Source organism: Melanerpes formicivorus, unplaced genomic scaffold (assembly GCF_026170545.1).
Source record: "Melanerpes formicivorus ecotype bairdi unplaced genomic scaffold, bMelFor1.0.p_v2 SCAF_1, whole genome shotgun sequence".
Classification (NCBI taxonomy): domain Eukaryota; kingdom Metazoa; phylum Chordata; class Aves; order Piciformes; family Picidae; genus Melanerpes; species Melanerpes formicivorus.
The window spans coordinates 18,112,296-18,135,577 of record NW_027142353.1 but is presented as its reverse complement, the minus strand read 5'-3'; the positions used below and the strand labels follow the sequence as shown (position 1 = coordinate 18,135,577).

General features: G+C 39.2%; 1 protein-coding gene across 1 annotated transcript in view; it reads left to right on the top strand.

Moving 5' to 3' along the window:
- IPO5 (importin 5) overlaps positions 1 to 22,243 on the top strand; it is a 45,681-nt gene extending 23,438 nt beyond the window's left edge. The window contains exons 10-26 of the mRNA XM_068167128.1: positions 1,582 to 1,688; positions 3,981 to 4,105; positions 4,192 to 4,281; positions 4,373 to 4,546; positions 4,757 to 4,975; positions 6,214 to 6,297; positions 8,890 to 9,022; positions 9,116 to 9,237; positions 9,637 to 9,733; positions 10,186 to 10,358; positions 10,798 to 10,909; positions 11,479 to 11,534; positions 15,085 to 15,207; positions 15,835 to 16,054; positions 18,455 to 18,683; positions 19,368 to 19,509; positions 22,097 to 22,243. Of these exons, the coding sequence (XP_068023229.1) occupies positions 1,582 to 1,688; positions 3,981 to 4,105; positions 4,192 to 4,281; positions 4,373 to 4,546; positions 4,757 to 4,975; positions 6,214 to 6,297; positions 8,890 to 9,022; positions 9,116 to 9,237; positions 9,637 to 9,733; positions 10,186 to 10,358; positions 10,798 to 10,909; positions 11,479 to 11,534; positions 15,085 to 15,207; positions 15,835 to 16,054; positions 18,455 to 18,683; positions 19,368 to 19,509; positions 22,097 to 22,183 (2,293 nt within the window). The 3' untranslated portion in view covers positions 22,184 to 22,243. The remainder of the gene's footprint in view (positions 1 to 1,581; positions 1,689 to 3,980; positions 4,106 to 4,191; positions 4,282 to 4,372; positions 4,547 to 4,756; positions 4,976 to 6,213; positions 6,298 to 8,889; positions 9,023 to 9,115; positions 9,238 to 9,636; positions 9,734 to 10,185; positions 10,359 to 10,797; positions 10,910 to 11,478; positions 11,535 to 15,084; positions 15,208 to 15,834; positions 16,055 to 18,454; positions 18,684 to 19,367; positions 19,510 to 22,096) is intronic.
- The last annotated feature ends 1,039 nt before the right edge of the window (positions 22,244 to 23,282 follow it).

The window sequence follows — 23,282 nt, the reverse complement described above, 5'->3', positions numbered from 1 at the left end:
AAAGATGATGGCTAGTATTATTGCTTAATTCATTGGAAATTTTTTCAGCTTTTTGGGCTTGTGTATTTGTGGCATCAGTCTGTCCCATCAGTGTTAGTCTTTGGTGTAAGAGCTAATCAGTGGACTACAGATAAAAATGTTGAAGTAGAATAGAATAAACCATCAAGATCATCATGTCCAACCCGTCATCCAACACCATCTAATCAACTAAACCGTGGCACCAAGCACCCCATAAAGTCTCCTCCTAAACCCCTCCAGTGATGGCGACTCCACCACCTCCCTGGGCAGCCCATTCCAATAGCAAATCATTCTCTCTGTGAAGAATTTCTTCCTAACATCCAGTCTAAACCTCCCCTGGCACAGCTTGAGACTGTGTTGGTTACCTGGGAGAAGAGACCAGCCCCTGCCTGTCTACAACCTCCCTTCAGGTAGTTGTAGAGAGCAATAAGGTCTCCCCTGAGCCTCCAGGCTAAGTTCCCTCAGCCTCTCCTTATAGGGCTTGTGCTCCAAACCCCTTACCAGCTTTGTTGCCCTTCTCTGGACACATTCCAGCAACTCAACATCTTTCCTAAACTGAGGGGCCCAGAACTGGACACAGGACTCAATGTGTGGCCTAACCAATGGGGTGTACAGGGGGAGGATGACCTCCCTGCCCCTGCTGGCCACACTGTTCCTGATACAGACCAGGATGCCATTGGCCTTCTTGGCCACCTGGGCACACTGCTGCCTCATGTTCAGCCTACTATCAACCAGTACCCCCAGGTCCCTCTCTGCCTGGCCACTCTCCAGCCACTCTGACCTCAGCCTGTAGCACTGCATGGGGTTGTTGTGGCCAATGTGTAGAACCCAGCACTTGGATGTGTTAAATCTCGTGCCATTGGACTGTGCTCATCTGTCCAGCCTGTCAAGGTCCCTCTGCAGAGCCCTTCTATCCTCTAACAGATCAACACCTGCCCCCAGCTTTGTGTCATCTGCAAATTTACTGATGATGGACTCAATGCCCTCATCCAGATCATCAGTAAAGATATTAAAGAGCATGGGGCCCAGCACTGATCCCTCGGGGACACCACTAGTGACTGACTGTCAGCTGGATATGGCACTATTCACCATCACTCTCTGGGCTCAGCCCTCCAGCCAGTTCCTAACCCAGCACAGAGTGCTGCTGTCCAAGCCACAGGCTGACAGCTTGGCCAGGAGTTTGCTGTGGGGGACGGTGTCAAAGGCCTTGTTGAAGTCCGGGTATACTACATCCACAGGCCTTCCCAACATCCACCAGACAGGTCACCTGTTCATAAAAGGAGATCAGGTTGGTCAGGCAGGACCTGCCCTTCTTAAATCCATGCTGACTCGGCCTGAGAAGAGAAGGTAGGTAGAGGGTAGCAGTGGAGAGGTAGGGTAGAGAGAATGTAGAGGGTAATTATTTTGTGATTGATATAGATGTTTTATTCACTTATGGAGGTTCACATGTTTAGATGGCAAAAGTTTGAAGATTAGAACTGCAGGGAGGGGCACTTCTGTGCCGTGTTGGACTGTTTCATTGTAGCTATCAAAGCACTGATGTTGCTGTAACTGATATTTTAGCAATGCGGTTGCTGGTGAGAGTGCACTGGACAGGATGGCGTGTGGCCTTGGAGGAAAGCTTGTTTTACCTATGATTAAAGAACATATTATGCAAATGCTTCAGAATCGTAAGTAACTGCAATTTCTTCTTGTTTACAATTCTGTAACTTTGATACCTCTTAAATCTTCATGTTCAGCTACTTAATACATTTTCATATTCTTACACTTTTGATTTCAGCAGCAAACACTGTAAATGCTATGAACTTGGAAGTTTATACATTTTTCTTAGACTGATTTGTTAAACTCATGTATTGCACATCAGAACATTTTTCTGGAAGAAGGACAGCTGAACAGAGATGTCAAAAGCAAAACAGTACTTTTTTATTACACTATATGAATTAAGTAAGGCTTTTCTTTTAACTTAGGAATAGTCTCTCTAATTCCCTATACAGTGCCTCACAGTATATTAAGGGTGCCTAAACTGCTACTTCTTATTCTGTAGCTTAGTGAATTTTTTTTTTTTTCCTTCTAAAGAAGTGCTGCAATTAAGTGGAACTTTAATACATTACAGTCCATAGAGGAAAAGTACTTTGTTTTGCTGCTTGTTGGTGCTTTTGGGTTTTTTTCCCCCCCTGTTAATTGGTGGACCAAAATATATGAGTCCACAGTAGGCTGGCTACTTTTTGATATGATGGTTTTAATATTTGTTTCTTTAGTTGGTTCCATATATCCTTATTAGTTGCTTTGTATGCTTCTTTACCTCCTTTTAACACTTGCTCAGGCAATCATTCAAAAAAACGTTTATCTTCATTGCATGCACTTGACTTTTGAAGTAGAAGATAATGCAAAAGTTCTGGGTGCTTTTCCTACCTTTGTGATTTAAAACCCAGTCTGGAAAAGGCTGTTGCTGTATCACATATGGGACATGGGACTGTTCATGATACCACCTGTAGAATGTGAATGCTTATGAAGTCTGTTTGGAATTTAGCCTTTTTGTAAAGCAAGTTCTGTTAAGGATATGGATTAACCTGACTCTTCCAGTGTTAACAGCTTCAAGGGTAACAAGTTCCTAGTTTTGTAATACCCACAGGATGGTGTGGAGTCTAATGGCTATTAAGCCCTGACTCCTGAGAAGCCATGCAATTGATGCCTGATGTTTGCTTTTTTGCTGTGTCAGAGCTTTCCATGACCACTAGTACATGGAAGAGGGAAATGCAGTAAGTCCTGTTTGATTTGGAGGCACTCACTGGTAGGGAGTTGGGAGGAAGGAAGGATGAAGAAATTTAGATTAAAAACCATCATCAGCGATCTCAGGAGTCAGACTTTCCCTTCTATTCTCCCACCACTTTTTCACAAATGCTCCTTGCAATAATAGTTTAAAAGTGATGGGCTCCTATTGGGTAGCAAGATAGTCCAAACATGCTAGTACTCCATTTTGTAGTATCATGAATTGCAACTCTGGCATGCATGCTAATAGCACTAGAGTGAGAGTAACAAAATGTCCAGGACTAACATCCAATTAATTTACATAGTACTAAATAAACTGCCTCATCACTGTCAAGATGATATTTCTCTCATTCTGATCAAACAAAATCATGAGTGTCAGGATCCCAGTGTTCTGAACTGTGGTGTTCTTCCTTCCAGGAATCTAATACTGTGCTGTTTGGGGAAAGAAATTCTTATGTGATTTTTCCACAGGTTGATAAACCTGTTTGTTCTTCTGGTTTTCTCTTCTGTAATCCCCATGGTTTCTAGCTTGGAGTAAGATTTTATTTAATGTCTCATGCTTCACTAGTTAGGAAAAGGAGAGGGTTGTGAAGCGTCCATTTCACCAATACCCACTAGCTTGAGAATAGGCTAATGGGACTTAGAGATGGGGAAAAACTTACATCCCTAAATGGAATGTTAGTGTTCTTACTCTTGGGGAGACTACTGAAAAATTTAGTACTGTTTGTTTATTGCTTTTAAACTTAGGTATCATTTGATTCACTGGATCTTTTTGTCTTCCTGACCTAAAGAGGCTGTATAGGCTATCTGATAACTTTATAGAAAACTAACTGAACAAAAATTGCAAAACAACAAAAACTAACAAACAAAACCCCCCAAACAAGCAAAAACCCAACCACCAAAAAGAGAAGGAAAAAGAAATACTGTTTCCCTGATTAACTCAATTAAAATGCACTTCCCAAATGTTAGTGCATACTTGTATCAGCAGTTAAGAATTCTTTGTTCTAGGTCTGCATTTGGCCTGGATTTAGATACTCAAATTTTTATTCATCATGTACACGAATCAACTTCTATTCCCTCTTCTGTTCTTCACTCTTCCTTCTGTCCCCCTGCCAAAAAAGGGGATTCATCTTTGTTGTGCTTTTTGATATCCAAAATGAAGTGTACTTATTTTCATTTTTGCTCTTCTGTAGCTGACTGGAAATACAGGTATGCTGGCTTGATGGCTCTGTCAGCCATTGGAGAAGGTTGCCACCAACAGATGGAGGGAATTTTAAATGAGATAGTTAACTTTGTTTTGCTGTTCCTTCAGGATCCTGTGAGTATAATTGTATTAATTATTTCAAAAGGTTTTCATTTCTACCTTTATGTCAACTAAACTGTTTGAATAAAATACTTTTTCAGCATCCAAGAGTAAGATACGCTGCTTGTAATGCTATTGGACAAATGGCAACTGACTTTGCACCTGGCTTTCAAAAGAAATTTCATGAGAAGGCAAGTAGTAGAATAGTAAAACCAAAAAGAAGTAGTGGTAAAACTGTCTCCTTCAGAAATTTGTTCATCTGAAAATACGTTTCTTTTTCAGGTGATAGCAGCTCTCCTGCAAACCATGGAGGATCAAGGCAATCAGCGTGTTCAAGCCCATGCAGCTGCAGCACTCATAAACTTCACTGAAGATTGTCCCAAGTCACTGCTTATTCCATATTTGGATACGCTGGTGAAGCGTCTTCATTCCACTATGGTGCTGAAGTTACAGGAGGTACAATACATTGGTTCATGGAGATTAACCCTGTCATATATGCAGAATAGCTGAACTAAGACCTTTGAACTAAGCCAGTATATGTATCTACTGATGTTGGTCTAAACTGATGAGTTAAGATACGTGTGAGAGCAAATTTTTACATTTGGCATGCTTTTGAGTAACATATGTGCTTCAGAAATATGACACTTTATTCTTCCTCTTTCCAAGTTGATACAGAAAGGCACTAAACTAGTTTTGGAGCAAGTTGTGACTTCAATTGCATCAGTTGCAGATACAGCAGAGGAGAAATTTGTTCCCTACTATGATTTATTTATGCCCTCTTTAAAACACATTGTGGAGAACGCCGTTCAGAAGGAATTAAGACTTCTACGAGGAAAGACTATTGAGTGCATCAGCCTAATTGGTCTTGCTGTAGGTAAAGAAAAGGTAAGTTTAGGTCTTATCTAATGGTTTAAGCATTTTAAAATCTGTTCTATTTTGTTTTATGCAGTGTTACCACTGAATTAATGTATTCCCGTTTTAAACATATAGCTATGTTGCTGATTTCTGTGATCATCTTTCTGTCTTTATTTTCCAAGGTGACTGCCTTGCTGTTTAGATCCATAAATTCGTGATAGAATCCTACAAAAATATTACAACTTAAGTTACTCTTATAATGCTGAACAGTGTTAAAAGCAAGCATTTAATTATTTTGTTTGGGTTTTTTTGGGGTTGTGGTTGGCTGGGTTGTTGGGTTGTTTTTGTTGTGGGGTTTTGTTGATTTTTTTCTCTGAGAAATATTGGAGCATTTTACTTAGGCAATGTTAGAATGGCAGGTAAAAACGTATGAAGGGGACTTGGCATAGCTTTTGTTCTCGGATCCCTAAAAAATGTTGTGTATTTGTAGTAGTAGAACTTGAAGTACTTCTTTGTTAGAAGGTTGTTTCTGATAAATTGGTTAAAACATGTCTCTGTAACAAAGTACCATGAAACATCTGTGAAGTTGTGAAGTGATGTTCTGATAGAAAGTAAGTTCAGTGTGGTTTACAGATCTTTATCAGCTGAAGAAAATAGAAAATCATATTTCAAAGTAAAGTAGTGTGATGTACAGAGTAGGAAAATACTAATTGCTTTTCAGAAAATTACCAGCCCTCACCTTTTGCTTAAAAGGACCACCAGTAAACTTAGCATTCATGCAACTGAGTTTTAAACAGACCTAAAAGGAACTGTTATTGGAGGACTACTGGGAACATGGGGAGTGAAAAGAGGGTGGGTGTAAACGTCACTAAGGCATTTGATGTGACCTAACATGTTTCTGGCTCATGAGGTATGTACTTATGCTGTCAGCTTTTATCCCAGTTCTATGGGGAAGTTAAAATATTAAGGAGGGTATCTGGGGAAGTTAGTATTGTCAGATGTTTTTTGTGAGTAGTAGTATTTATTTATGTAGTGTTTTATTTAAACAGTCCTCTGCTTTTCAGGGATGGCAACAAAAAGACAAGAATGACTTGGTCATGAGTCCAGAAAAGGAACTTGGTTTTACTTTAACTGCAATTTCAATCTATTTCCAGCTTTAGCTTGTCTTGATTTGGTGTTGGACTTAGCACCAATGTAAGTGAGCATTTAAGTCTCTGCCAAATACCCTTTTAATTTGATTTTAAAAACTTGTTGTTCTCTATATCTAGTTTATGCAGGATGCATCAGATGTAATGCAGCTGTTATTGAAGACACAGACAGACTTCAGTGATCTAGAAGATGATGATCCACAGGTATGTTAAAAGTGTGACTTTATAGTTCTGTGGTGGTGAAAGTTCAGTTCCCCCCACACACAAAGAAAACCACAGCTAACTCAGTCGGAGAAGCAGAAATGGATAAGAGCTATATTTACAATCAGGATAAAATGCAGATGATTATATACACAATGTACAGTATTTACAATATACACAGAAATATACGGCAAAGAATGTAATACAGAACACCTTTCCCTCCTCCAAGAAGAGGGGTTCCCCCCCAACTGTACCCCCCTTCTCCCCCTGCCTCCCTTCTTTTCCCAAAAAGGGTTAGAGAGAGAGAAAAAGGTAATTATTAAGGAGGAAATTCTGTTAGCTCAAAGTGTATGCAAGAATTATTTTATCTGGTTAGCTCAGTTAATTCAAGGTCAACTCTGTCCAGCACAGCTGTTGCTCAGAGACTCTGAAACAGACTGAAAAAACACTGAAGTGACTGAGATTCAAACTGAACTAAAGCTAAAAATGTAAAGTTGCATTCTTCCAATGAAATTAGTTTAGACTTATCTTTTGTTTTCATGTTTAAACCAAAACATTCAGCCAGAGTGTTCCAGTAACTGTCCCTTTCTTAAAGGCACAGCCTAAAGCTGTCACAAGTTCATAGCTCATTAGTTAGTATTAAAAGCATTTTTGTACATGCAATGTTTTGCACACCAGCAACCACCTCAAGTATACCTTCAGACAAATTGCTCATCATGTCTTACAAAAACTGAGACTAATTGCACTAAGATGGCCTTAAAATCTTCCACAGAAGTGTGTTTTAAGAAATGAGACTTCCAAGACCTGTGTTTGCTGAAGAAATTTCAGTGTGTGGTAATCAATCTTTGTCTATTAGTAACTACTTAGCATTATATGATCTATGACCTTCCTGTTGCCTTAAAAATTGTTCCACAAGACTTGTTAGACAGCTTTTCTAGTAAGTGGATAGTTATTTTGTGATACACCCACGGGTGCTGAGGGAACTGATGAATGAGGTTGCTAAACCACTCTCCATCATGTTCCAAAAGTCATGGCAGTCTGGGGAGGTCCCCAACGACTGGAAAAAGGGGAAATGTAACTCCCATTTTCAAAAAGGGAAGGAGGGATGACCCAAGGAACTATAGGCCAGTCTCACCTCTGTGCCCAACAAGACCATGAAGCAGATCCCCCTGGAGGCACAGCTGAGGCAGAATAATGAAGAGGTGATTAGGTACAATCAACATGACTTCACCAAGGGCAAATACTTCATGACAAACCTGGTGGCTTTCTATGACAAGGTCACAACATTAATAGATGAAGGCCGAGCAAGTGACATCATTTACCTGGACTTTAGCAAAGCCTTTGACACTGTCCTACGTGACATGCTGGTGTCCAAGCTAGTGCTGTATGGGTTTGATGGATGGACCATTCAGTGTTTAAAGAACTGGCTTGAGGGCTGCACCCAAAGGGTGGCTGTCAATGAGTCCATGTCAGTGGAGGCCAATGACAAGTGGAGTCCCTCAGGGATCCATACTGGGACCAGTATTGTTTAACATCTCTGGTGACATGGTCAGTGGCATTGAGTGCACTGTCAGCAGGTTTGCTGATGACACCAAGCTGTGTGGTGCAGCAGACACTGGAGGGAAGGGATGGCATCCAGAGAGACCTTGACAGGCTGGAGAGGTGAGCCCAAGCCAACCTTGTTAAGTTCAACAAAACCAAATGCAAGGTCCTTTATCTGGGTCAGGGCTATCCCAAGCACTGATACAGGCTGGGCAGTGACTGGCTTGAGAGCAGCCCTGAAGAAAAGGACTTGGGGATGCTGGTGGATGAGAAGCACAACATGAGCTCTCAGTGTGCACTTGCAGCCCAGAAAGCCAATCACATCTACTCCACTCTTGTGAGACCCCACCTGGAGTACTGTGTCTAGTTCTGGACCCCCTATTACAGGAAGGCTATGGACATGCTGGAATGTTTCCAGAGAAGGGCCACAAGGATGGTCAGAGAGCTGGAGCACCTCTCCTATGAGAACAGACTGAGGGAGTTGGGACTGTTCAGTCTGGAGAAGAGAAAGCTCTGAGGAGACCTTATTGTGGTCTTCCAGTATCTGAAGGGGACCTACAAGAAAGCTGGTGAGGGATGTTTTAGGTGTCAGGTAATGATAGGACTAGAGGGAATGGAACAAAACTAGAAATGGCTAGATTCAGATTGGATGTTAGGGCAAAATTCTTCACCGTGAGGGTGGAGAGACACTGGAACAGGTTGCCCAGGGAGGTGGTGGAAGCCCCATCCCTGGAGGATTTTAAGGCCAGCCTGGACGTGGCTCTGAGCAACCTGCTGTAGTGTGAGGTGTCCCTCACACTAGAGAGGCAAGAGAATCCCTCGATCTGCTGGACATGCTCTTCTTAATGCACCCCGGGATACAGATTATCTCCTTCTTGGGCACAAGGGCACATTGCTGTCCTATGGGTAACTTGTCCACTAGAACTCCTAGGTCCTTCTCTGTGGAGCTGCTAACCTGTCTTACTGCAAAATGCTCTTCCTTTATGCTTTCTTTTTTAAAGATGAATTAAGCTAAATGTGGAACATAAAAACTCTGACTCTTGTTTTTTATAGATTTCGTATATGATCTCAGCATGGGCCAGAATGTGTAAAATTCTTGGAAAGGAATTTCAGCAGTACCTTCCTGTTGTAATGGGACCTTTAATGAAGACTGCATCCATTAAACCTGAAGTAGCTCTTCTAGACAGTATGTTTAAGATCGAGTTTTTCTTGAAATACTGAAATAATCTTGTAGCACTTTTGGATTTTATTTTTAAAAAAATCTCCCTCTGTATAACAGCACAAGATATGGAGAATATGAGTGATGATGATGGCTGGGAATTTGTAAACCTAGGAGATCAGCAAAGTTTTGGAATTAAAACTGCAGGCCTTGAAGAAAAAGCAACTGCATGCCAAATGCTGGTAAGTGATAAGACTCTTTATAGAGTTAAATGAAATAGTTGAGCTTTCCTTCAGATTTGTAGTGTTAAGCTTGGGTTTCTAGTACACCATTATGTGTGGCTTACTTGATTAAAAATAGTTGTAGTTAATTTTCAATTTTGAAGGTGAACAGATAGTTCTCCTTTGTTAGCTAAACTTTTAAGGAATTGGAAGTGTTAGAGTTGTTCCTTTTTGCAAATGTGGACTCCTGCTGCTCAGGGTTTCTTTAAAATGTTCCCGTGAAGGAACTAGGTAAATGGATTACTACTTCTTTTTTAAAATAAAGATTGTTAAAGAAGTTTAAGCTTAACCATTGCATAGTTGAAAAATATTACAAACAGTATTTTCCCTTAAATGTGGCATTTCCACGCTTTGTTTCAGGTTTGCTATGCAAAAGAACTAAAAGAAGAATTTGTGGAGTACACAGAGCAAGTTGTAAAGCTGATGGTTCCCTTGCTGAAGTTCTATTTCCATGATGATATCCTACTACAAATTCTCCTGTGAAAATGGAAATGTAGTTTAGAAGAACAGTCATGCTTACTGTTTCTCTAAATGAGTTGAAAGTGCTAGTGTTAAAATATTCTGTTGCTTTGTAGCAGAAGTTGAGTGTGTTTTATGCACTATTTTAGGCAGGGTATCCTGCTCTTCCCCTTAGTTTCTTTTTAAAGAAGCATGTAACCTTAAAAGCAAACAGTAGAGAAAGTGGTGGTTTTGCCAGCAAAGTGAAGGAAAACTTGACTAGCTTTTCTATCATGGCCTTAAACAGGCTTGAAACAACTTTTAAGTAGCAAGTAGTTTAGTTTTCCTGTGACTTTTAATTTGTATCTAATTAAGAAATGCACTGGACAATCAGTTTCAGGTACAAAACTAATGACTTTGTTATGGTGGTCAGAGCTTAAATTCTAAGCACTTTTTCCTTAATAATCAAACGTGTTCGAGTGGCAGCTGCAGAGTCAATGCCCCTCCTTCTTGAATGTGCTAGATTTCGTGGGCCAGAGTACCTTACAGAGATGTGGCACTTCATGTGTGATGCACTCATCAAAGCCATTGGTACAGAACCAGATTCAGACGTTCTCTCAGAGATAATGCATTCTTTTGCAAAGGTAACTTCCTTCTTTATGAATTTTGTGATACTGCTGTTTGTAGCTTTTTATGGTAAGAAATTACTTGTGTTTGTTCATTTAAATAGCTGGAGAAAATGCAAGACTTCCTCCATGTGAATTTTGGTTTGACTATAAATGCTGTTATAGGTAATAGAAAGAATGAGTTGTACTTTCTCTTTTTCAGCAAGAATCAAAATCCCAAAATGTTGACTAAAGTACCAGATTTGCTCACCTTAACTGCAAGCCACTGGAGTTACATGCATGAAATGTACAGTGGTGCTATGTCTTACCTTTATAATATTGATTACATTATATATGTTCTATTGGTATTATTTCTGCTAGTGATCTAGCAGAGCATGTGTCGCTACTCTGCGCTTAAATGAGCAATCTCAGTGAAATCTAACTTAAAGCTGAAAACCGGATCATTTTATTTAATTAGTGCATTGAGGTAATGGGAGATGGATGCCTTAACAATGAACACTTCGAAGAACTTGGAGGAATATTAAAAGGAAAACTAGAAGAGCACTTTAAAAATCAAGAATTAAGACAGGGTAAGTTAACATGTTACAAGGAATTCTGCTTTAATGTACAGCTATTATAATTCTGAGACACGGAAACATGCAGAAAAGGCTTAGTTCACATTTTAATTTGTATATTTATGTAAGATAATTTATGCAAAATTGGATTTTGAAACAATAGAATTCATGAGTTAAAATTCTGAGTTCTGGGAGGACGAAGGTGGCATAATTTGCAAAAGCGATGTTCAGGTTTACTGTGCATGTGTCTGTGGTGGTGTTATTTCTCTTTTTCTTGTTTGTTGTTTGGGTTTTTTTATTTGAAGCCTTTGCAGTTTTCTTAAAGCAGTGGTAGCTTCTTGTATTTATGCACTTCTCTTGTACTTGCAGATGAACAGGTGTGTTCATTTCTATTTGGTTATACTTCTTGTTTTTGTGAAAGCTCTTTGAAGCTGCTTAAGTACAGAAAATTCCTGCTACATCTTCAGCTGTCATTTCCTATTTTCTAAATTTTGTTTCTGCATAATGTTTTTTCCATTTCATAGGCTTCCTATGCACTTGTAGAAATGTAATGTTTTAATTTTTAATATTTTTTTTAAATTTAGTGAAAAGACAAGATGAAGACTACGATGAACAAGTTGAAGAGTCATTACAGGATGAAGTAAGTTGATTTGGGGATTTTTTTCCACTCTAGAGCACCTGGACGGAAACACATTACATAGACATGCTATGCTACTCAATTGAAGCATAGTACCCCTGTGGAATTAGTTCTTTCTGCACAAATGTTCTGTTACCATATTGTTCAAAACTTCGAGTAAGAAATGGGTCATGCTTGCATGTGTGAATTAGCAAATATGAAGGATTTCCTTGTCAGGTATACTGAAGGAAGTAGTTTGGGACATACCTCTTTGTTATCTTCATCCTCTTAAACAATTTTTAATGACTTGAAATAGTCTGCTGTCAAATGCTGCATCAGTGATAATGTAAGGCTGACTTGCTTTTCCTTTATGCCTTATGGTCTAGGCAACTCTTAACCCTCAGCATACCTCTGATACCTAAACCTCTGACATGTCAGATCAGGAGCCTGTCTCATAGGCTAAACCTAAAGTAGTAGTGAAGGAGGACAGCAGGATGAATAGCTGGCATAATACGTTTGCTGAAGCGAGAATACCAAATAGACTACTTATCTGCTCAGATACCAACTGACTTTTTACTCTGCAGTGAAGGTGACAGTAGAAGAGAGAGCTATTAAATTATTGTTGGCACAGAGAGAGTAATAGAAAATAAGTTACTGCTGCTTATAACATGAGTCATAGAGGATACTTGGCAAATTTAAGAACTAAGATATTTTTGCTGCATAATGCGGGTGTGAAGCTCGTGAACTCTTATTACGAAACTTGTTTACAGCAGTTTAACCTATATGCAGACTCCAGAATGTCTTAACATATTGGGCACCCATATGTAAATACTTTCTTAAACATAATGCAGTCCTTGAGCACCTTTCCTTTGAGAACATTCCCTCAGCATTCAAAAGGATAGATGATTTCTGGTGCCTACATACTGCTTGTATTATAAAAAAAACCCAACCAAACTCAAGTTCCGAGCCAAGAGCCTCTCCTGAATTTCCTCCCTTTCTAATTTTCAGTGCTTACTATTCATTCTTATAAGCAGTGAGTTAGGTGGTTTGTTATCATGTGTCACTGTGCTGATGAGAGAAATGCTGGCATACAGCAGTTTGAGAGAAGCTGAATGAATACTCTGCAACAGAGTTGCAAGGCATTTTTAAAAATGATTTGATTTACGATTGACCTTGCTGATTGATTATTTCATTTTTTCATACATTTAAGACTGCAAGGAAGACTTGGCTTCATTACCTTGTGAAAGTAGGAGTGGGACCAGAATATTATGTGCCATATGGACATAATTAACATATGGTAATGACTAACATTTTGGTATACACCTTTGGTCCCAGAATATGTTTATGTAGCCTCTACCTCAAGGCAGCAGAAACAGAGTGTAGAAGTCATGGGAGACAGTCAAACAGTTTCAGTAATATATCCAGCCCTGGCTTAGGGAATAAACTAAACTGCCAATTTGATAGAGGGTAGGAGAAGGCATGCAGTAGGCAAGTGTTAGTGCTCTCCCCATGAGAATCTGTTATTGGATGTTGGTAAACAGGTATTCCCAAGACAGGTGAACCTTGTAGTGTGCTGCAGCCAATTCTCTGCCTCTTTTTTCATTTGTGTGTATGTTCCAGAGTTATGCTTGAATTATGGCTTGAGAATGCAGTTATCTGTCTAGGGAAGGATTAAATATCCAGCTGTGGGAAGCTACCTATTACATGAGAAATATACTTAGTAGTTTCTCACTAGGGTCCAGAAACTGTTCTGTTTTCCCTGCCTGTTAAAAGCATAAACCAGTTAAAGGAACCATGCTGAGTACAGCAGAATTTGCTTTAAAACAAAGTTAAAGGGCTTTCCCTACACAAGTGTGTCCAGGGAACAATCCTCTCTTGCAGATCAAACATTAATTAATAGGTTAATCTGAGCTAAGGATCTTTACTTCACCAGTTTGATGCATTAATTGGGCAAAGTGACAAAAGAAGCAGTAAGAGGGAAAGGTTAATATTTCTTACATTTTTGCCACAATCTTCTGTTGGAAGGGCAGTTTTCCAGTTAAGCTTTCAATAACAGCTTGTTACAGAAGAAGAAAAGGGCTTTCTATCTCCTGTAAAGGAAATTTATTGAAGCACTCAATTTGCACATGACAGTGATTGTCTTGATAAAATTTTTCTGACTGACACACATCTTCAAGTCCTAGGCAGCTGAGTACTAGCAATAGATGCACATTTTTAAGAAGGGTAAAAAGGAGGGCCCTGGGAACTACCAACTAGTCAGTCTCACTCTGCCTCATGAGGTCATGGAACAGATTATCCTGGAAGCTATGTCAAGGCACATTGAAGACAGGGAGATGGTTAGAGACAGCTGGTGTGGCTTCACAAATGACACATCATGCCTGGCTAATCTGGTGGCTTCTGTGGTAGAGCGACTGCATTGGTGCACTAAGAAAGGGCAACTGATATCATCTATCTTGACTTCTGAAAGGGCTTTGACATGATCCCACACAACAACGTTGTCACTAAATTGGATGGATTGTTCAGTGTATAAGGAGTTGGCTGGACAGCCATATACAAAGAGTTGCATTCAGTGGCTCAGTTCAAAATGGAGATCGGTAACAAGGAGTGTCCCCTCAGGGGTCTCTACTGGGGTCAGTATTCTTCAATAGCTTTATGAACAGCATAGATAGTGGGATGGAGTGTGCTATCAGCAAGTTTGCCTGTGATACCAAACTGAATGGCACAGTTGATGCATTTGAGGGATGGTATCCCAACCAGTGGGACCTGTCCAGACTTAAGAGTTGGTCCCATGCAAAACTTGTGAAGTTCAACAAGGCCATGTGCAAGGTTCTACACCTGGATTGGAGTGATTCCTAGTATCAGTACAGGTAGGGGATGAGTGGATTGACAGCAGCCCTATGGAAAAGGACTGATAGATGAAAATTGTACATGAGCTGTAGGCTAGCACTTGCAGCCCAGAAAGTCAGCCATATCCTTGGCTGCATCAAAAGGAGTGTGGCCAGCAGGTCAAAAGATGTGAATGTCCTGCTCTTGAGAGACATACAGCTCTGGGGTCACCAGTACAAGAAAAATACAGACCTGATGAAGCGGATCCACAGGAGGGCCACAAAAATGATCAGAGGGAGGGGAAACACCTCCTCTAATGAGGAAAGGCTGAGAGAGTTGGGACTGTTCAGCCTGGAGTAGAGGAGGCTCTAGGGAGACCTTCTTGTGGTTTTTCAATATCTAAAGGGGGGTCACTTGAAAGATGGAGAGAGACCTTTTACTGGCACCTGTTTACAGGACAAGAGGCAATGAGTATAGGTCTAGACTGAACATAAGGAAGAATTTTTTTTTGCAATGAAACAGGTTGCCCATGGAAGTTGTGGATATCCCATCATAGGAAGCATTAATGGCTAGGTTGGATGGAGTTTTGAGCAACCTCATCTAATGAAAAAATAGACTTGAAAAGACTGGGTTTACAAAAATAAATGAGTGAACCACTTTATTAGTTTAAAGACCTTAGAATTTCATGTTACTTCCACCGTTTTAAAGATTGTTGGTATTAAAGTGACTTGTATCCCTTTCTTATCAGGATGACAATGACGTTTATATTTTGACTAAAGTATCAGACATTTTGCACTCAATATTCAGCAGTTATAAGGAGAAGGTACTGCCATGGTTTGAAAGGCTGCTTCCACTAATTGTCAACCTAATTGTAAGTACCTTGCTTTCTTTTAATTTGACTTGGATTGCATTCTGGTATCTTTGTAAACTTGGTAGATAGAATGTAGCGATTACTGCTTTACAAAACAGAGGCAGCTGAAGGTTTATTGTGGATCAAGCACAAAATTGTGAACAGATGTTTTTTAAACAGCTGCATTGTTGTGCTACTTCTAATGTGTTGCAAGACTCAGGATCACTGATACACAAAGTTATTTTGAGAAATTTGATTTGCCTGGGAGTGTCAAATATTAACAACTTTTTCAAGAGGGCTAAAAAAGTGTTGCAGACTGTGGGGGAAAATTGAAACTGAAAGAGGTAATTTAGTGTGAAATGGAGGTAAAGGATTCAGCCTAAAAATCATTATGCTTTTGATTAGCTCAAACATTCATCTGGATTTTTGTTTTACGATGTTGCTGCACATACTCCTACAGAAAATTCAGTGTTTGTAAAAATGAATTTGATCCATGAAGATTTTAACAAAAATGTCAGACCACTGTTGCTACGATCGTTCTGTTGATACAGTCATTGACTTGATGGACAGACTATTCCACGGATAAGGAATTGGCTGGAGAAATGAGCAGTTTTAAGGTGGCTTAAATGTTACCTGTTTTTGATGCAGTGTCCACATAGGCCATGGCCGGACAGGCAGTGGGGACTATGCATTTTTGACGATATCGTAGAGCACTGCAGCCCCTACTCGTTCAAATACGCTGAATACTTCCTGAGGCCAATGCTACAGTCGATATGTGACAATAGCCCAGAGGTTAGGCAAGCAGCTGCCTATGGTGTTGGAGTTATGGCACAATTTGGTGGGGACAGCTATCGTCCTTTTTGCACAGGTGGGTACAAACCTCTGATGAAAACTGAATTTGTGATTTGGGGAGTGGGTGTTGGTAGGAAAAAAAATAATGTTTTGGTTAATACTGTCTCTTCCCTTTGAGAGTGAAATAGATTGCTAGAATAACCTGTTTGGTAGACCAGTGATGATTAGCAAAGTTACCTGAGTTCCTTGGGCTTGTAATGATGTTCTGCTTAATAGCATAACCGTTGTAACACTTGCTGCTTAACAAGACGTGATGTACATCATCTTTTAAATTCTTTTGAAAAATAGCCTTGACACTTTCATTTCATGAAAATTAGTTTTCTGCTACACACCTGTCTCATAGTTGCTTGTTGTTAATACTAATATAGTTACATACCTATGGAAAGCTCTTTGAATGCCTGGAAAAATTATCCAAGTGACTGGTTAAGGAGCTGCTTAGAATACAACTAACGTGGCTCTCTGCTTTCCCATTATATAAAAAGGAGCCTGATTTCTGTGACCCAAGACATGAAATGAGTGTCCTAGTGCCTATCAGAAATGCTTTGCTTGCTTTCTGAATATCTTGAGTTTCTCCAAAACTTCAAATTTGTCCTGAATTTAAATTTTTGTCTGCTGGCACTCTTCTTGCCAGTCAAGGAATTTAGTGTTCTACACCCATCATCAGAGGTTTCTTTCCTTTTTTTAATGAAAAATGTAGTCTGCTGTTTCAAATAGGTATTTCAACTGAATCTTGAATGAAAACTAAATTCAGTGATGGGAGAAAATAAGAACTGTGCCCTAGGGATAAATTAGGGCTATAAGACGAGTCTTAAATCACTGGAGGTCAAGACAGTTCTGATTTTGAAATTTTGGGGGATTTTAGCATCTGTTGAAGTCTTAATTTATTACTCTACCTTGGCCCACTTAAAGTTTTCACAGTATTGATCCTTTGTATTTGGACAAATAATCTTTGATTAAACCCAGACACTTGGCTTTTCCTTTAGCTGGATGTTTAGATAAAATCTTTTTACTTTACATTATACAGCTTATTAGCAGGCACCTCAAATTCTTTCACATGTACATGAAAGAACTTTGTTTATTTTAATCAATGGAGATGTGTTATGATCAGAAACAAAGTTTGTGAGCTTTTACGTAGAATTTAATTTCTTTACTGATTAATATGTAGCACTGGCATGTTGTTCTGTTGTAAGTTTGTAGCAGTATGTTAAAGTCTCAAGACTATTCAGAAAAAGCAGATACATTAATGTGAGTGGGTTTGGCCCTCAGTTGGACAAATACAATATAAAGGTAACTTGCAAAATACAGTAGAACTGCATTATGATAAAACAAAAAGAATTAAATAGATGAAGTAAGTAGAAAAGAAATAAGATTGAAGGGAAGTCTACAGAAAATCAAGTAACGTTTTAAATGTGGTTACAAAAATTATGTGACTGTGAACATTGTTTCTACTATGTGTTTTTTTATAGCGGCTCAGTTCTTCAAAAATTAATTCAGTGAGATTAATATAGCAAGTATCATTGTGTTATTCAACTGCAAAGCTGCCACTTACTCATCAAAATGAAATAGTGTGACACCTTGCTCTTCCTTAGTAATTTGAGTTATTTTGAAGTGTGTTTTCTGCACAATTCCACAACCTATTTTCTGTGCTGATACAGAATTTCACAGCTTGAGCATTTTTAGCAAAAGAATACAAGGGCAATTGTTCTTGTGTACATGTAGAGTACTCTGAAGTCTGCTTGGATTCTAGTAGCTAAAAATACAAATGTTCATTTAGAAGTGTGTATGTGGTTACCCACATAACTATTAAAATAGAGTTGCTATTAACCTAGTCAGAAAATTGGCAGGTTCTCTCCCAGATGAGGTTACTCCTATGGCCTTTTCCTATTGCTCATTGTAGTGGTGGGAGGTGTCTGTGTACGTACATATATATCTATATATAATGTCCACAAACAATAGATGTACAGTTGGCATATGTTGTAGCTGTTCAATACAGTCCAAATTAATGTGAATGTCACTGCATCAGTGCTTTTCATCATCCCATGATCATAGGTCCTGTAACATTAAGAAGATAATGCTTGTTACTGATGTTTTTACTATAAATTATGACGTCTTGTAAGTCGTAGGCTGTATAACTCCAGTTGAGTGACACAGGAAGTTCATTTTTTTAATATCTTAACTCAAAAGGCAAATTCAAACATGCAGTAGCTGTTTTCTTGTGTTTCCTTGGATAGTTTTCCCTGTTTTTCATATAATGATGATTGAGAACCTAGAAGCAATGGGATGTTGGAATTTTGGTGCTTGGCCCACAAAATAGCCCATTTTTTACTATGTGCAGTAGTCTCATGTAGAATTTGTGATGTTAACAGAATGTAACTTGATTGTGCATTAAACTTTTTTTCTGTTGTTTAACAATTAGAGGCGCTTCCATTGCTGGTGAGAGTCATTCAGTCACCAGATGCCAAAACCAAAGAGAATGTCAATGCAACAGAGAACTGCATTTCAGCTGTAGGAAAGATAATGAAGTTCAAGCCTGACTGTGTAAATGTGGAAGAAGTCCTGCCGCACTGGTTATCATGGCTTCCACTTCATGAAGATAAAGAGGAAGCTGTTCATACCTTCGGTTATCTATGTGATTTAATTGAGAGGTAAGGGAAAGCCTTGACATTAATGCAAAAAGTCAGACTGCTTGCAGGTTCTTTCCTTTTGTTCATTTTCCAAAAGAGAGAATCTGTTAATCTGCATATGCTTTGCAGTGGATTGTTTGGAATGTCAGAACTAAGTCTTCCATGATGTCACAGCCTCTGCATTCCAGCAGTGGTAGGTGGCAGGACTTGGAAGTAGATCATGTTTTCCACTCAGATCCTTGGTTTCCAGTACTCTACATCAATACTTGGCAGGGAAAGAGGGAACAGAACGGTTACTTGCTGTGTCAGTGAGTGCTGGTGGACAGCTGAAGTCACTGGTGCTCTTGATGCAAGTAACACCACCTCCTCCCCTTTGCAGTAGTGAGTAAGAGAGGAACAAGCCCTTTTAGGCAGGATATTTCTGTGATGCTATTTACAGTTCCATCTGCACGGAACTCCACCATTCTGTAAGGTTTGGAACTTCTTGCTGATAAAGTGTAGACTGGTTAAATACTAAAAGGAGAGGGAACATTTTGTCAGCAGGCAGCGTAGCTACACACTTATTCACCTGAGTGAAACTTAGGTGTAAATAAGCAACTTTAGAATAATGCATTTCAAAATCACTGAACTGATATGTAAAATGTTTGCACAAATTGATGTTTAAGTAAAAATGTTAATTTGTAGTATATATTTTGATTGTAACAGCAACAATCCAGTTGTCCTTGGTCCCAACAACTCTAACCTTCCCAGAATATTTGGAATAATTGCTGACGGTGTAATTCATGAAGCTATTAAACATGAAGATCCATGTACCAAGCGGTTGGCTAACGTGGTTCGTCAAGTGCAGGTAAAGAAAGGCTTGCTTTGCTCAAAAGGGCACATTTAGAACCTGCTTTCAGAACTAGCTGAACTGTTAACTTCAAGAGCCTTGTCTCCTTAGAAAACAATGCTTTAGACAGTGATCTTTGAGTTCTTTGGACGTTCCTTGAACCATTAATGATAAAATTTGGTAACATTTACACTTGATTAAAGTCTGTCTCTTCTGATAAACTTCAGAGACTTATTAATTTTGAAAACAAAGTTAAAATATGCAGCTAGCTGACTAACATGCTAGGTAGTATCATTGTTTGCAGGCATTTTCTGACTTGAAAAAAAAATTGAAGTCCAGAGAGAAATCTGCTTCTCTTTATATCAGTGAACTGCACTGCAGGATTTGATTCAGCATGTGATTCCTGTAAGCCCCCAGCACCCTGTGGTGACCTACTCATAAAGCAAAGGCTTGGGATCTTTGCTAAAGAACGAGTGCAAACCACAATTTTACTATTGCCCTCTTTAATCCAGTGCAATGTTTTCCCTGCCTTCAGGGAACTGCCTCAAGGTTCATTTCGTATGTCCTAGTGAGTACTTACTTGGACATCCCCATCACCGTATTTAAACTGCACCTCTCAACAATATTGGAAGTGATAGAGCTCACAGGGCAGAAATGATCTGGGGCCAAATATAATCAGGTGGATGTGCTTGACAGTTGCATCACCTAATGATGTAGTAGTGTGCCTGGCAAGGATATAGCATAGAGGATTTGGAGCAGCAGTAGTTCAATTATTGTCCATTCTACCTGGCATGCTTTGGCAAAACTTTGGTTCAGAATTTCAGGAATACTTCATTTTGGAAAGGATTCACTTGGATGAGTGTATCAACCCATGAGATGTATTATCTCTGGTAGAAAATGGCTTGTTGAAACTGAAGGCATAAAAATGAAACCAAAGTGAAAAGTGACTGCTCCAGATTCCGTCTGGCAAATGGGAGTCCTTGGTGTTAGACTTCAAGTCTGGGTGTGGAATTTTGTATTTGAGTATGCTAAAGCATTTGTTTCACTTAAATACTCAAGGCTAGTTGGTTATTTTTAACAGTACAATGGATCATAGACATGTAGATAAGTTGTGTATAGCAAAGTCTTGCTTTGAGCAGGAATGATAGGAATGGAAATATGACTTCTGTGTTGGTTAAATGATTTATCTTCTGGTGGGAGGGGTGGGGAGGAAGTGAGGTAGATGATAAAATTTGTGTACCCAAAAATGCAATTTTAGTATGCTGTTACCAATCCTGTCTCTCTTCACACATAGCACTTTGACATAGCAAAGCACTGTATATATTTTATACTGTGGTAAGAACTTTAAAGGCTGTGTAGTTGCTAGCAGTCTGCCTGCTACAGCCTCCCAGATTGCAGGAGAAAGACTGGTCGTCTTACGATATCAATAAGCTGTTCCACTGCCAACATCTGGCATGAGAAACACTATGGCCATAATTGGAATTAGTTTTACCCTTGTGCTTAAGTGTACTCAGGCCAGAAATAGTTCAGTGTGGAGTATCAATTTAAATGTGTCAGAAAAGCAGGAAGAACACATTTATTTCTGCAATATTCCATCATACACTGAGTCTAAAATGCCTAATATTATTTAAAAACTAAGAACACCCAAACTCAATGGCTTCTTCAAATTCTGAGAATCCTTTTTTTTTAAAGTATGTGAGAAAAGGGCATTATAATAGAACTGAACATAAAATATACCCAATATAAATTAAAAACTCCTTTTTCTTATTCACTTCAAGTATACTGCTGTCACAAAAGCCGTTTTAAAGATTTAGAGCAAATCACCTACAATGTTTTTCCCCTGTCATTATCCATCTAAAGGAAGCAGGGTGCCAGTTGCTTCCAGCTTCTGTTGATCAGTGAATAAATACTTTTCCAACCTTGTTCACTTTTCAGCATTTTCTGGTCCCATTAAAGCCAATCTCTACTGATGTTTACTTGAAAAGCTGATGTCTCAGCTGAGGGCTGTGGTAACACAGCAGAGGTATACTGAGGTGCAGTGTGGGTTTACATATACCCAGGTAGATACTCTGTATGTTCTCTCCTCTCTGAGAAGTAGTTTATTGTTACTTTCCCTAAAGAGAATTCTGTGTGTTGGCAGCAGATTTTTGTGTGCACACACATGATGTATGTAGCAGGTCATGCTGTAATCACAATGCTCCCTTTCTCTGGATGCACCAGTGCCCAAAAGACACTTGCATTTAGGCATGGTTCAGTTTTGCCTGAACATTGATACTTCAACATCAGTGCAAATCATTTAAGCTATGGTTAATTAAGAGGTGTCAGTTGTCATTTGACCCACTTAATTACAGGGAGTTTGAAGAGTTTCAGATCAATTACTCTGATGCTATTTACCCAGCATTTGCTCCTGTTTAGCATTTTAGAGCATCTCTGGCTGAACCTGTGTAGGACTGTGTGTAGCTGAATATTTTGGTCTGTTCTTTTTGGTATATGTATTGCAGGATTAAGCCTGGTGAATGTTGAGGTTTGTAAAGGTAGGAAAGTTTATAATGTGCCTTAGAAACTTGTCAGCCTACAAAAAGACAACTTCTCGTTTGTTTTCTAGACATCTGGAGGACTGTGGACAGAATGCATATCACATCTCAATGCAGATCAACAGGCAGCCATACAGGAGCTCCTGAACTCTGCTTGAAGGGCCTTAATTATCTGGAAGAAAACTAACTGCAAATAAACGTTTACCCTATTGCTTAGATTTCTTTTGTTTCTTTTTTGGGTAAAACCAGAACTGGTACTGTGTGTAGGCCATTCTGCAACCTACAGGCAGTGGCAGCAAGAAGAAGCATTCTTTCAGAATGATGTTTAAATCGATTTCTATCCCACAACATGGAAGAAGTTTCCTGTAAACCCTCCAATAGCACTGAAGAGTATTTTTCTAACTATATAAGCCATCCATATGATGGTGAAAGGGAAACAAGATGAATTTTCTCACTAGACATAATGAATTAAGAAACAGCTTTAAGATCTTCAGCAGTAGATGTACGTTGTAACAGATAAACGTTTCTCTACATCTAGTGTTAATTGTATTAATTGGAGTATGAGTCTTTGTAGGGTAGAAAGTGTCCTTCTGCCCAGCAAGTTAGTAGATCAAAAGATGAAAAACTGAAGACAAACATCGAGCATGAAGACCTCATTGATCGCACTTTCAGATTCACCAAAACAGCTTGTACTGTGACTCAATGAGGAAAGCTGTTCAGCTTCCAGCCCTTGAATGTGAAGTCTTTGGCATGTCTGACAGTATCTCATTCACTCCTCAATAAATTACATTGAAACACAAGAAGCTTGTGTAGAAGTTCAGTGATGTGTGGTTCCTTTAATTTCCTCTTGTGAAAGATGCAAGTAACAAACTATCCAAAACCATGACTTGATATTTGAAACTTTGTATACTGTTGCCTACTACAGATTTTATGCATTTTTGTTTCTTGACTTTTTAACAAATTTTTCACCCAAGTGTATGGAATGGAAACCTAATGGCATTCCTCTTATGATGGTAAATTTACATCTCTTGGCTTAATGCTTGCCATGTTCAGATGCAGTTGCATTTCATAATTTATAGAATGTAGTGTTGTTCCAGCTACAAGTGTGCAACATGCTCTGGCAGTCCAGCAATACTATTGTAGTAGTTTGTGTTACATTTGAAACAGTCCTTTGATCTGACCTGAGAGAGTCAAAGAACTTTCCAAGTCTTTTTGGTACTGCAAGAGCATTCACTGTTTACCAGCTGCCATAGCAGC